The following is a 13,959-nucleotide window of genomic DNA, read 5'->3' as shown; positions in this document are numbered from 1 at the left end:
AGAGCTAAAAAATAACAATTTAACGTTGACTTGTGATTCCATTTTTGATTCAATTGGTTTGGATTCACTTTGAATTTACTATTATTATCAAAAGTCATTTATATAATTTAAATCAATTTTGTCAATTGCTCAATAATGAAAAAATAGCTTTAATTGTTATTCCTTTTATTATTAATGAGGTGATTATTAATATTGCCATTGAAATATTGTATTAAATCTATTTTTGTGTGGTTTAACCATTAATTTTGTGCTTAGAAGAGGTTTAACCTTTTCAAATTAAACCTTTATAATTATTGAATTTTATCATACAATCAACCAGTTTTTAACCAAATTATTGATTGTTAATGAATGAAGGGTAAAAGTTATTCGTATTGCCATTATTGTTGGTTGAAAAGAGGTTTAACTGGAGTTGATTGTAAGTATTATTTAACTAACTGCTACGAGCAGTTATATGATTTACTATCGAGGGCGAAGCCCGAGATTGTTTTATCATATAACTTCGAGTCTGCAGTTAGTTAAAAGATTTACGTCACGACCAATTGATAAAATATCCAAATTGTGATTTGATTGGTGACCACAAAGACTCATCAACTAAAAATTGAAAAAGTCTAGATTGATAAGAAATTATTAAGTCCATTTTTATCAGACCTGTGATGTTTTTTGATGTTAACAATTGATGTTAACTGTGCTGGTTAAATGTGCTGTTAAACAAAATAACAGTTTGATTAAATTGCATTTAACCAGCACTGAGTGATGTAAATCCAAATAACAAATGCAGCAAACAATTAATTAAATATTGTCATGTTAATACAATTAGCAGATTAGCTAATAGTGAATCCTTTTGTCCGCAAATTATCGTCTACCAACAGTGTAACTGTTTAAATACAATTATCTTGTTGATCATTTAACCATTATTATTATAATAATTATTTGGTCTATGAAAAGATACCAGAGAATGAAAGATTTTTTGTTTTCTTGACTTCATCTTTGGGTTTTCTTGTTAATCATCAGCAGTAGGCAATATCAGCATCACAGCAACATTTCTCATCTTTCCCATCACCATCATTTTCATCATCATCTTCTGGTTTCTCTTTACATTTAAGTAATTTAATTAGGTACGTGAGACGGTTATTATTATTTACACACGGTTAACCAACCCTTTCATCTTACACCCAAGTTGATTTACTTTGTTACCAAGAAGTTTTATTTTACTCCAAGGATGGTCATGATTGATAATAGAGTCACCCTTCACTCAATTATCTGAGCGACTGTTTTATATAAAATAAAATATAAATATCAGCTAAATATCTATATAGATATTGTTATTGAATTGTAAGTTAAAGGTGAACCTTGTTTGGGTTTTATCGGGTTAAACGAAAATCTGATTCTGGTTCAATCATTGCCATTGTTATTGATGAAAATCATTGCCAAGCCAAGTGAAAGTTTGGAGACATTTATAATGATTAAATGTCGCTCAACAATCATTAAACATTCTTGTAGGTTTAATTTTAAATTTCAACAATTGCCAGCCTAAATGAACTAAAATCAGATCCTTTTTTCCAGATAAGTTAAACACTTCACGTAGAGTTTCAGTTTTTCTTGGAGTTCTGTTCTTGTTTGCTTCCTTGTTATTTTCATTCTGCAACTTTTCCTTTCTTTACTCCTTTGTCGTTTTGATTTTTATCCTTTCTTTTTGCTTCTCTCTTGTTGTTTCTCCTCCATCTTTTCTGATTATCACAAATGAGGGTAAAACTTTTCAAGCTGGTGTAACCGTTGATGAAGGAAAATTCATTGATTGAATTTTTAGCAGCAAAATTTGGTCAACTTTGATCATGCACCATCGGGTTACCACAGTTAGATAAATTTAACAAGGTTACAATGGATTAAGTTTAATCTTGTCATCAATTTTACTTCTTATTGATACGCGTAGTCTTCATCCATTGATTATTTCTAATCACATCATCTTATTGACAATAATAGTCTATTGAGCCTTGACTTGTTCAATTTCTCGGGAATCTTTGTCTTTGTCTTTGCGGTTGTAAAATGACTTGAAAGTTTACCAGAACGATGTCCAATACAGAATAATATTCACAAGAAAATGGCAATTCGTTTCTATTGAGCTCGACATCTTGAATTGGTATCAAATCAGTGCCATTTGTGAATCTGTGAAAAAATGAAAATAGAAATCAGTTAAATGAATAAGATTGCATGTAAATGTAAATCGTTGGAGCTTACCTTGCAAATTAAAAGTGAAAACTCAAATTACCGCTCAACTTGATAGTTGAATGACAAGAAATACCGGTAAGCTTGATCATGGTTACCTTTAATAGAAAGAAAAAGCAAAAGAGTGAGCAAAGGTGAGAAAAGAGTGAGATAGCAAGAGTGAGAAAAATCAGTGTAATCACGGGTTTACTATAATATATATTAAGTAACTACACATGGAACAATAAAAAAGGAGTTTTTAGCTATTTCCTTTAAATTGTTGATCAGCAAACTTTTGCGACATCTTTCAGGTAAAATTGTCAATTTTTTTACTTTCTCTGGTGTTCCTTTTTAACTTGTTTCATTTGAATTTGTTTCAAACTTCTTGCTAATATAACACTCTGTGTTGCTAACCTGAATTAAAGACCAGGGAACCTTGCCAACCCAGCGATTAACCAAAAATACAAACACACAACCAAATGAAAACAAAACACCCATAAGTTTCCTCGACCATCCTTTAACATTATACAGCCAACCAGAAGGAGAACCCAAATTGATAATGTGTAAACCTGTAAAAAGAGAAGAGAGAAAGAGAGAAAGAGAGAGAAAAAAGTTAGAATAGAAAAAAAAAGAAAGTTAACTTTGATGTTGACCGTTGACTAATTTTCAAGTTGAACACTGTTTTTACTTTACTCTAATTAATTATCTAACAATTGTTTCTATTATTTCTTTTAATTTGTGTAAAGGTCCATTGAAAAAGCAGACTAGGACACATCAAACAACAGTATCAATTAAAATCAACAAGAAACAAGCAAAGTGATAGAGAAAAAAAAGAGAGAAAAGAACAAGAAGGAAAAAAAAGTTTTCTCTACTTACCGAAAAATCTCACCAACACCTCCTATCTTCACAGTCATCATCCTAAAACAGCAGCAGTAGCCGCAGCAACCAGCAATAACGTATTATTTCTTCCATTGGTTCCATCATCAGCATGGTGAAAACGTGATAAATTTAGATCGACACACAAGAAAAGGAGACATCAAACACAAAAAGAAACAACCACGTACCATTTCAATGTAAGTTTACCATGTGTACTGTATAAGAGTGGTGAGAGGAAAACAATTGTTTGCTGTTTAAAATTGAATTATAATTTAAACCGAGTCCTCCTTGAACTTGTAATACATGAAACTGTATTGTTTGACCGAATTATCCAGATAACCATTACAGTTATTCATAAGGTTCAAGACAATCAGCAAACAATTAAACATGAGTTGAAGTGAACAAAAAAGGAAAATTTAACCAACCAAATATAATGAAAAAAAGGCTCAAGAGCCAAACTTCAGAAAATTTGAGCAAAAGTTATGCGGGTCGTTTTACTGATAATAGATGGAGCCACCTTGTTAACTAAATGTACGGATTTTATATGTCATGCCTTCATTGTTGATAGAGTATGATTTTTGTTGGAAATAAGGCAAAACAAATTTTCCATATCACTCTGATTTTTTTTGTTAGTTTATCCAAACTATGGGCCTATTAATTGCCCTAAATTTCATTTTCCCGTTAATAGATTAGAATGCGAGATGGACGAGAATTACTGCAATGCCCGACTCCTGGGTGTGATGGAATGGGACACGTTTCGGGCAACTATGCAACTCATCGAAGGTAAGTTAACTTTCTTCTCAACTTGTGTAAGTCATCTTTTTTTCTTAGAGGAAAATAATTATCAGGAAATGGCAAAGTCTTTGGTTGTTTTCATCATTATTTTTGTCCATTTCAACCTTTTAACCAAAAATTATTATTCATTACAATTAGTTTAGAGATTAACTAACCATGTTCATCTTGTTTTACCCTGAGCCATTTCAATAGTTTTACCAAGATCTTTTGCTTTCACCGCAAATCTTTTTTTTCTCTCCTCTCTTTTTCTGGTAATATAATTGTTTGTACAAAGTTTGTTTCAGAATGTTGATAATTCTTTTAACACATTCTATGTATTTTTTCTTTGCTTCTCTCTTTCTCTTTCTTTCTTTCTTTTTTTCTTCTTTCTTTAGCTTCTCTCTCTCCTCCTCCACCACCTCCTATTTATCCATACTTTGACGTTACTTTTTTGTGCCAATTTTTAATATAGCTGGTGATATTTCTATTTATCATTAATTACTTCATATTGAATATTCTTTTTATTTTTCATTTTGTCCCTTTCTTCTTCCCTCTCTCTCTCTCTCCCTCTTTCTCGTTGATTATGCCTTCTTTCCCTAATGCTTTTTTGTCTCATCTCTCAACGATCTCTATGCTCACGCATCAATGCTGATGATCTGTTTTTTGTCATCTTATTCTGTTACGTGTACCTAACTAAACTTGACTTCTTGCTTTCTATTTCTTTATTCAGTCTTTCTGGGTGTCCTCATGCTGACAGATCTCAAGTCCAAGCTCAACATGTCGAACTTAAGTGTCCAACCCCGGGTTGTGATGGATCCGGTCACATTACCGGCAATTATTCATCCCATCGTAGTCTCTCAGGATGTCCGAGAGCTAATAAACCAAAGAAATCTTCCCTGATAAAAAAATCAATCGTCGAAAGGCAAGAAGCTGAACCCAACATTCGGTATGTTCTTTTTTGACATCATCATCATCATCATCTCCCCCTCTCTATCAATCCAACTAACTAACCTATTCTTATTGGGATCTTTACTTTTTCTCTACTCTTGTCCTATTTCATATCGTCTTTCCATGTTTTTTCTTCTTCTATTCCCTCTTCTCATCATCATTAAATTCACTACCATCATCATCATCCTTCTCTTCTCTTTCTCTCTCTCTTTCCGAACGATCTTTTGACTCTATTCTTTGATAATACGTCTGTTCATCTAACGTAATATTCATCAAACTAAATTAAAGTTGCCCAGTAACTGGGTGTGATGGTACTGGACATATAACCGGAAAATTTTCATCCCATCGAAGGTAACAACAATCTAATTCCAAAATTGTTTCCGAATGTTTTTCAGTTATTTTCTAATTTCCACGTTTATTTTATTTTTTGTTGATTTGGAGATCCAACCATCCAAAATGCAAACACGCAAATTATCTGTGAAACCATCTTTTGCTTTGACATTTTCCATGATTACCGCTTTTCTTCAATCATTCTGTTTTCATTTCCTTGGTTTTCATTTATTTTTCACTCTTTCGGCCCTTTACGCTTATCATCTGTCATCGTTCTTGACTCCCTAATCTTTCTCACTTCTCTCCCTTCTCCTTACCCTTTTATCTACACTTGAAATCCTGATTTTCTTCTCTTACTGATACCCTCTAACAATATCATCACATTCTGTTTACTAGTAATATCACAAATCTCTTACAAGTTTTCTAACTTTTACCATACTTTTTGATCTTTCTTACAGCGCCTCTGGTTGTCCAATAGCTGCTCGATCTGGAAGGTCTAGAGGAGAATCTGTATCTAGTATGTCACCTCTCGGAAGTGGGGGAGAATCAAATGATATAAGTGAAACAAGATCCTCTAAACATGAAGGATTGAGGTAAATTAACTTTTGCTGCCTTCAATAGAAGTCAACTGAATCAAGATGTTTATCTTTTTAGTATCCTATCATTTTTGCTTTCTTTCCATTAAATAACCTTGAGCTACTTGTTTTGTGTGTTGCCATGTTGACTCAGCGATTCTCGACTTTGAACCTTGATTCAAAATTTTTTAGTGTCGATCTAGTGAGGTGTCAATTGCTTCAATGTTTTACTAATTTAAATTTTTTTCCTTCTTTCCTTCTTTAGCTGTCCAACACCTGGTTGTGATGGCTCTGGTCATATAACCGGTAGCTTTTTAACCCATCGTAGTCTATCAGGGTGCCCAAGAGCAAATTCAAGTCATGTATATGGTACAAGTAATGGTATTTCAGTGGCGACCTCATCATCATCATCACCAGCCTCTATGGCTAACTGTCTTAATCAAGTTAAGCAGTGTGATAATATCAATACAGTTGGTTATGGTAGCAATATTGGTACGGGTGGTAGTGGTGCTGGAGGTGGTATATGTGTTGATGGTAATAGTAGTTGTAGTAGTAATGCTGGCTCTGGAGGTTCAGCGAGCCGAAATTTCGGAAACAAATTAGATGATTTAACAAATACTCTCAATGTAACAATGATTTGGACACCAAATTATGGTACCAATGGTAATCATATCAGCCAAGCTGGTAGTGTGACTAATAGTGTATCAAGCTGCTCATATGCTTCTATGGAGCAAGAAGGGAACTTTGATCAACACCAAGACGATATTAAAAGCTTAGAAGACGAAATCTATGAACTTCAAGAGTCAAACGCCAAATATGAAAATGAAATGATGAGAGTGAAATCAGATATAAATCACATTGAGCAACAAATTAAGCACACTGAAAGGGTATGTTGATCTTTCTTCCACGTGTAAACAAAGTTTATTGTTAAACTTTTTTCCAACAAACTTTTCAGTTGCATTATTCAATCTTAATCTAACAACATTTTCTGTTTTTTTTCTTGCTAGGAAAATCAACAAATTAGTAAACAAACAGCCTACTTAACGGAATATTATGAATCTTTGAGGAATAATTTCATATCAATTTTGGACAATGTACGAGTGCCCAATCTCGAGGAGAAGCCTTCTACTGACAATTTTGACACCTTTTTGAATGAGCTATCACAATTGTTCACTGAAAGTTATAAGGACGAAAACAAAGCTATATTTACATCTATGAAACAAGCTCTTCAAGATTTTCCTGTAACAACGTATGTTATTTATATTTTTCATGAAGTTTACTCTAACTCATCCGGGAAATGGATCTCTATCTTATTTTAACACTCACATTTATCGATAGATTTTGCCCTTTTTAGGATACTTTTACCCGTCTCTATGAAGATTAGCTTAAGCCTATTGATTAGCATACTAAAGAACGTTTTTCAACAGCCAAATTATCAAGTTTACTTTGTTGAATAGTAAATGTTTTCAAAATAATCAATGTTTTCATAGCTGCGCTTATATTAAACCTGAATTAGAGTTCGAGTTTGAATGAAGTTTGACTACAGGAAGTTTCTAAATTTGGAATTCAATTAGAAATAAATTACTTTTCATGAATAATATTAGTTAATAATAATTAGATAAATCAAGGTGATAGTAATAATGTTTGGCTTTATAAGAACGACTTCCATGTAGCATAGGAAATTGAGTTCCGAGTTATTGATATCTTCGCGCATAGTGAAGTATTTTTAAGATAATATAATCAATTGTTAAAGATTGTAATTGTAATTGTATCTTTTTGTTTCTTTTATAAAACAGGCCTCAACCTCCAAACTACTCACCAATTCTTTCGGATTTAGATTTTTCTTGAAGATCTCATCCCAGGTTAAAAATTTCATTTCATCCTCATGATACTATCCAATGGAATAGCTGTCTCTCAAGACTGCCGTAGCGATATGGTTTCTTTATTTTTTTGAACTCAACCAACTTTTATCGGATCTCAAACAACAACTATACAACTTTTCAGCCTCTTCAATATTTTGTTTAACCCTTTACAATTATTTTACTCTTTAATGTTAACAAGCTACTAGTTTATGTACAATATTGATCTAGTCATGGATGGGTCTTCAGAAGCTATCCAAATCAATGTGAACCTGAAAATTTGAAGTCAGCAAGAACATGAAAAGAAACCAAAACTCTTAAAGGATCAGTGACACACGATTTGTGATACATTTATTATGTATATCTATAAAAGTTTATTTAAATGTTCACATTTGCAACGTGTAAATGAAAATGAAGACGGAACCAAAATTGCTCAGGTTTATACTAGCGATATTTATTTTCTTTCAAACCATCGTCAACCTCACAACGTTGAATTGCAGATAAACATCTACTCAAAATCCTTGTTACTGTTATTTCTTGTCAATGAAAAAAGTCCATCATCAACTTGGAAAATTTAAATCATTCTTAAGCGCATTGATGGTCAATTAACCAGGAATATAGTAACCAAGCTATCAACGTGGGAACGACTTGTTATATATTTGATTAGTTTGCATGGCACAAGGAGATGTAAAAGTTAATCTGGAGAGAAATGCTGAGGACAAAAAAATATTGGAAAATAATAATTAAATTTAATAATAATAATCATAATAATATTAACAATATCAATTGCAAAACAAAAACCAAGTCAACTGAAGATCCGAATCTGCAATATCAAGTCTAGACAAAGAGCGCACATCATATTGATGGAAAAATGGCCGAAGTTACCCGAGTAAACCAAAAATGATTCAACATCCAACTATGTGTAAATGAAAATGAAACTTCTGCTGACAGATTCAATTAACCAGGAAGATTGATTCTTCTAATTATACTTTGGCCACTTTCTCTTTCTCTTTTCTTCAACTCTTTTTCATTTAATTTCTCTCATCTTCTCTTTTCTCATCTTCATCCTTTTTTCCAATTGCAGAATGATAACTCACTTGGCTACCCATTTTATCATCTTTATGATGATGCGAATGCGCTTTTAACATTGGATGGAAAACTCCTTTTTCTGTAAATTAAAGAACCATTGTTTAAATTATTGCAATTAACAGTATTTAAACTCATCTAATTGACTCGTCTCTCACTTATTACAACTGTTATGGAAACTATCCATAACAACCTTTTCTAGAACTAGAATTGGATTAGCGGGCGTTAAGTCATGCTTCACTTTGATCAAGAGATTTTGAGTCATTTCAAATACAAACCAATCGTTTAATTATCCCACAGTCGCGTTAATTTACTGGCTAAATTACTGGCTAATAAACGGAACTCTATGTACAGTATTGTCTATTTAAAGTGAAGCTCGCTTACAAACTTATATTTCTCATTCTTCTGACAAAATTTATAAAGATTTTATCAAAATCTCTCTGAATTTAATATTGATTCTAAAAGCTGATAAAATAGTCAATTCTTTGTCTTAATTGACTTTAACGGCAAAGATTTTAGACTTGAAAAAATCACTTTCTGTAAAAATAAACATGGATGATGAAAATTTTTGTATTGCTTTGGAAAGCTGAATTAAAGAGGTTGAAAGCAAATGATGAAGTGCAATTTTCAATTGAAAAGTTATTTTGTGTTTAATCATTTATTGTCCCAGTTTAAAACAGATATGGAACTGTAACTTGTAACTAACATTTCATTGTATCCATAATAATCATTGTTCATTACTTAAACCAAGGTTAATCAATCAAGATTGATAAAAGACTTTGTTATTATTAGTAAAATAATTGAAGGCGTTGTATTAATAGACTACAGTCATCAGATTTAACACAAGGGTGAAGCACCAGCTTTTATCTCATATGTTGTTCGTATACTGGAGCTAATCTAATCCTGGTTTAGTTTATTTTTTTATAACAATTAAATGCGTATTTCTGTTAACTGGCAGTGAGATTAACCAACATTGTTTAACGAGAAACTTTGATATATCATTATCAGCCTTGATTATGGAGAAGATTATACAAGTTATTCCATACAAAATCTACATAGTAAGGTAAGTATTCTAAATTGAATAAGTTGATCATCATGTGGGATATTTTTACTCGTCTTTTTGAAAATAACTTGAGCTTATTGGTTAGAATAGTTAAAGTTTCCTAAAGAACGTTTTTTAAGCAAATTGTCAGTTTTAATTTGTTTATTATTCATGAAAGTTGTCAATGTTTTCATAGCTGCTTTTACCCAAAATAAGAGTTCGAGTTTAAAAGCAGTTTGACTACAGGAAGTTTTACTTTTTCTAAACTTGGTATTCTGTTAGACATAACTAGCAATTCACGAAAATTAGTAATCAATAGAAGTTGATTAATACAAGGTGATAATCATATTTGCTTTCATAAAAACGGTTGTATGAGATCATAATTGTAATTGATGTCTTCTTGTTTCTTTTAGCTGGCCTCAACCTTCAAACTGCCCACCAATTCTTTCGGATTTAAATTTTTCTTGAAAGTCTCATCCCAGGTTAAGATTTTATCTCATGATACTATCCAACGGAACAACTGCTTATTATTAACAAGCTTTCAGTCTATGCATAATATTTATCTAGACATGGTTTGGTCTTACGAAGCTATCTAAATCAATGTGAGCTACCAACAGAAACATTAGTTTTCACTGGAATCGCTGCTTTGATAAGGTTCTGCTTGCTGGTGATGATGTTACATATGAAGTTGGTGTTAACCCAAAAACGAAGTTAAACTCAAAAGGAAACAAAATCTTAGGTGACTTTCAATTTCTGATTCATTCATTTTGTATCTTTGAACTTATCGTATTTGAATCATTATTTCTGTTATTCTGTCAATTTTCTTAATACTCTTTAGGGAATAAGAAATAAAGGATAAATAATTTTCATATCTCCAGCTATTGTTTGACTAGTTGTGATTTAACGATGTCGCGCTCTTATTGGGAGGATATTTTGTTGCTCAAAACTGAAATGTCGGATGGAGGAATCTTCAGGTCATCATGGTCCATTGGAATGCTTGCATTTATTTGGTTTTATTTTTCTATTTTATACGTTTTCTTTGAGATTCGCGATCGATGGAAACAGTTTAGTTTAGATGACAAAAACGACTTGGAATACGAAAGTTATTCAATCAAACCAGGACAAGTTAAAAGATGCTACACAGTTAGACTGAGAAGTGATATGCTTTCATCATCATATAGAGATCCATCCGCGTCCATTTGCATAAAATTTTTCTTTCTTAAAGAAAGGATTGGCCAGTTAATGATACCAATTACTTCATATCGAAAGCATGGTAATATTTACACTGATCTCAGAGGGGTCCAATACCATGTCATTTTACTTCATTGGTATACAACATCTAATCTATCCAATGTAGATGAAATTCGTATTGCTCATTCGGGTCAACCCGAATCACCAGAAATTTATTTCCGTGATCTTGATGTCCGTGAACCAGAATTGAAGATTAGAATCCACAGTGCAATTTATCGTAAAGTCGAACCCTTTCCCTTCGTACCAGGAGCTGGGATATCACTTACTCCAATTCAATTGAATTCTCAAGATTCAGACAATTTTCGATCGCCATTTGAAAAAGTTACTCAGTCCGAAATCATAATTTTTATGTTTGTCCAGTCTAATATAACTCAAACAGCGATGCTCTGGTTGCCAACTCTTTCACCCAATACTAAAGTCACTGCTTTAAATGCAATGGTTTATGGACTAATTTTTTACTCAATCACCACTTTTTTGGTAATAATGGCTGCTGCTTATTATCAAATGATCAAGATACATCTATCACCATTGCGTAAAACCAATTTAAAAAAATTCCGTCACACATTTTTCCTGGCTATTTGTTCATTTTCATCAATACTTTTACTCATCGCATCTGGCCTTGCCACTAGATACCCAAGATTCCCAATTAAATTTTGGCTTCTATTTGCTATTGTTGGACACATATTTCAAGCACTTGTCATGTTTATTGTTACTTATTGGTATACTAAAAAGTTCAGTCTCGAACTAAAAGATGAAAAAAATGAGCAAAATATTTGCCAAGCTTTGGCATTAAAACCGTTGAAACCTTTGACGAGATGCATACAACCAGAACTTCACCAGACCAGTGGCTCAATCAGTCAACAATCTGATCCGAAAAGTCTTTCAAAAGATAAGCCCTCTGACTTTACAAATTAACCAGCTGCTCATCTTGTTTTGAATGCTTTCAATTTCGCCTATTAACTTGATCTGAAACCAGCCTACAAGGCTAAGCCAGAGATTGACTTGTTTGAGTTTGAGAGAAAGTTAACTTATAGATACGAGAGATGGCAGCTGTGTTTTGTGATCTCCATGGATATGACTTGTACTTTGTAGACAATTTTCCCAATAAAATTTTTTTCCAAGCTGCAAAAACTCCTCTTCTGAGAAGTATCCGGAATTTGATGGTTGATTAAAATTTTATTTGTGACACTTCTGGATTCATTTAGGCACTTATCGTATTTTGGATCGTATCGTAAAATTAAGCCCATCAAAAAACAGTTGTGTTAATCATCAAAACAGTAATGGTTTGTTTCTATTTTCTCTTATTTATTTCATTCATCATTTTTCACTCTTTGCTCTATTTTCCTAGATCCGTTTCATACTCATTCAAAACCGAGCTGGCAAAACTCGACTTGCTAAATGGTACATGAATTTTGATGATGATGAAAAGCAAAAATTAATTGAAGAAGTTCATGCTGTTGTTACAGTTAGGGATGCTAAGCATACCAACTTTGTTGAGGTATGTTTAATACATTTCATGTTTCTGCTCGATACTCATTTTATCTCTATTTTTTCCTTACAGTTTCGTAATTTTAAAATAGTCTATCGTCGTTATGCCGGTCTTTACTTTTGTATCTGTGTGGATGTCTCGGATAACAACCTCGCTTATCTTGAAGCTATTCACAATTTCGTCGAGGTTCTCAATGAATATTTCCACAATGTATGCGAACTTGATCTTGTTTTCAATTTCTACAAGGTAACTATCACTTTTCATTTCATTTATGAATCAACCTAGTCTTGCTCTTTATTAACTCATCCTTACATTTCTTTTCTATTCTTTTAACAGGTATACAGCGTTGTTGATGAAATGTTTCTTGCCGGTGAAATAAGAGAGACTAGTCAGTCTAAAGTGTTAAAACAGCTTCTCATCTACAATTCGTTAGAATAATTTTACAGTAACTTATGTAGAAAATTATGCTGCAACAAATTATGTTTGAAAACTGTGTGTAACTCTCTGCTAAATAAAATGAAACAAAATTTTCTAATATAATCTTGAAAATAATTATAAGCAAGATTCAATCACAATTTTCAGTTTCAACTGAGAATGTCAAATTGTAATACAATTGACAACCTTTTCATCGGAAACCTTTCATCAGGTAAAGTGGTTCCTGAAGTAATGATGATTATCTGTTGACACAACAATAATAGTGACCAACAAGGAAAAAAATAGACCAACAGTAAAACCAAATAACAATCAAGAAACAGAGAGACAAAGGTAAAACAAGCGATGATGATATCTCCTTGACCTGACTATTTCTATGATATTTTTACCTCCCTTACCCCATTCATTTAACGGTAATGGATCATTTGGTTAACAATGATTTTCACCTTCCCTTCCATGAGGTTAGTCAACCCAATTTAATCAAAATGCAAGCTTAATGATAATCAACACCAACAATTACTAACCCCAACAACAGTTACAGTTGTTTGACTGAGAAACTAAAAAACAAGTCAAGTAAACCTGTTAACAGACTTACACTCACATTCATTATGAAACAGTGAAAACAACACACAAAACCAAATTACTAAACCAATGACCTTATTATTTAAAATCTCTGTGACTTATTTTCCTCTTCCTCTTCATTCATCTTCATCATCCTAATAAACATAATAATCACCAATCACCATCAAAACCAGGCTGGTTAAAGCAGCAGGTAAATTTATCGACTCATTTTCAATCGACAGCAAAGCCTTTTCAAGTGACAGTCAATGGAGAGATGAACAGAAGAAAAAAAGTTTCTCATTTTCAGGAGATTGAGTGGATAGCAAGAGAAGAAGAAGAAAAAATTGAATCTAAAATGTTTGACAAGATGATAAGTCACCATGATAAGGTCAATTCCCTCAATAAGATGGAGTGAAAGTTATTGGATAAGAAACGATTAACTTGGGTTATCCTTTGTTAACCCAATATTTGGGCAAAAAAAAGGTGATCAAAATCAATTGGTTAACTCATCTTTTATCTTCATCTGATCATTTT

The 13,959-nt window shown here is 32.5% G+C and overlaps 3 protein-coding genes and 1 long non-coding RNA gene across 7 annotated transcripts; 3 read left to right on the top strand and 1 right to left on the bottom strand.

Annotated features, from left to right (window-relative positions):
• Positions 1-1,181: 1,181 nt before the first annotated feature.
• Positions 1,182-3,217, bottom strand: LOC107365590 (uncharacterized). Its single transcript, XR_001569465.3, has 4 exons — positions 3,079-3,217; positions 2,617-2,771; positions 2,236-2,321; positions 1,182-2,163 (listed from the first exon to the last, which is right to left on the bottom strand). It is a non-coding gene; the product is annotated as an uncharacterized LOC107365590 (long non-coding RNA).
• Positions 2,542-8,792, top strand: LOC107365589 (uncharacterized). 4 transcript variants are annotated; one of them, XM_015933119.3, is made up of 8 exons: positions 3,133-3,275; positions 3,767-3,861; positions 4,583-4,798; positions 5,089-5,151; positions 5,589-5,723; positions 5,971-6,592; positions 6,713-6,954; positions 7,502-8,792. In XM_015933119.3, the coding sequence occupies exons 2-8, from the start codon at positions 3,773-3,775 to the stop codon at positions 7,551-7,553; spliced, it is 1,419 nt and encodes a 472-aa protein (XP_015788605.1). In that variant the 5' UTR covers positions 3,133-3,275; positions 3,767-3,772; the 3' UTR covers positions 7,554-8,792. The 4 variants fall into 4 exon arrangements, with proteins under 4 accessions (XP_089122932.1, XP_015788605.1, XP_089122917.1 ...); XM_089266806.1 differs by lacking the exon at positions 5,089-5,151 and having other exon boundaries at positions 2,542-3,275; XM_089266791.1 differs by lacking the exon at positions 3,133-3,275 and having other exon boundaries at positions 3,663-3,861.
• Positions 8,793-10,292: 1,500 nt separating this feature from the next.
• LOC112539202 (uncharacterized) lies at positions 10,293-12,074 on the top strand. The gene is made up of 2 exons (XM_025161527.2): positions 10,293-10,431; positions 10,531-12,074. Exon 2 carries the CDS (start codon positions 10,599-10,601, stop codon positions 11,856-11,858), a length of 1,260 nt encoding a protein of 419 aa, XP_025017295.1. The 5' UTR covers positions 10,293-10,431; positions 10,531-10,598; the 3' UTR covers positions 11,859-12,074.
• On the top strand, positions 12,073-12,972 carry AP-2sigma (adaptor protein complex 2, sigma subunit). Its single transcript, XM_015933175.3, has 4 exons — positions 12,073-12,226; positions 12,292-12,441; positions 12,505-12,678; positions 12,769-12,972. The coding sequence occupies exons 1-4, from the start codon at positions 12,224-12,226 to the stop codon at positions 12,868-12,870; spliced, it is 429 nt and encodes a 142-aa protein (XP_015788661.1). The 5' UTR covers positions 12,073-12,223; the 3' UTR covers positions 12,871-12,972.
• Positions 12,973-13,959: the final 987 nt, after the last annotated feature.

The sequence above is a fragment of the Tetranychus urticae genome, chromosome 1 (genome assembly GCF_039701765.1).
Source record: "Tetranychus urticae isolate SD_2017Ah chromosome 1, NJAU_TeUrti_SD_1.0, whole genome shotgun sequence".
NCBI classification, from domain to species: domain Eukaryota; kingdom Metazoa; phylum Arthropoda; class Arachnida; order Trombidiformes; family Tetranychidae; genus Tetranychus; species Tetranychus urticae.
Note: the sequence above shows the minus strand (reverse complement) of the source record. Positions and strands in the feature narration are given on the sequence as shown.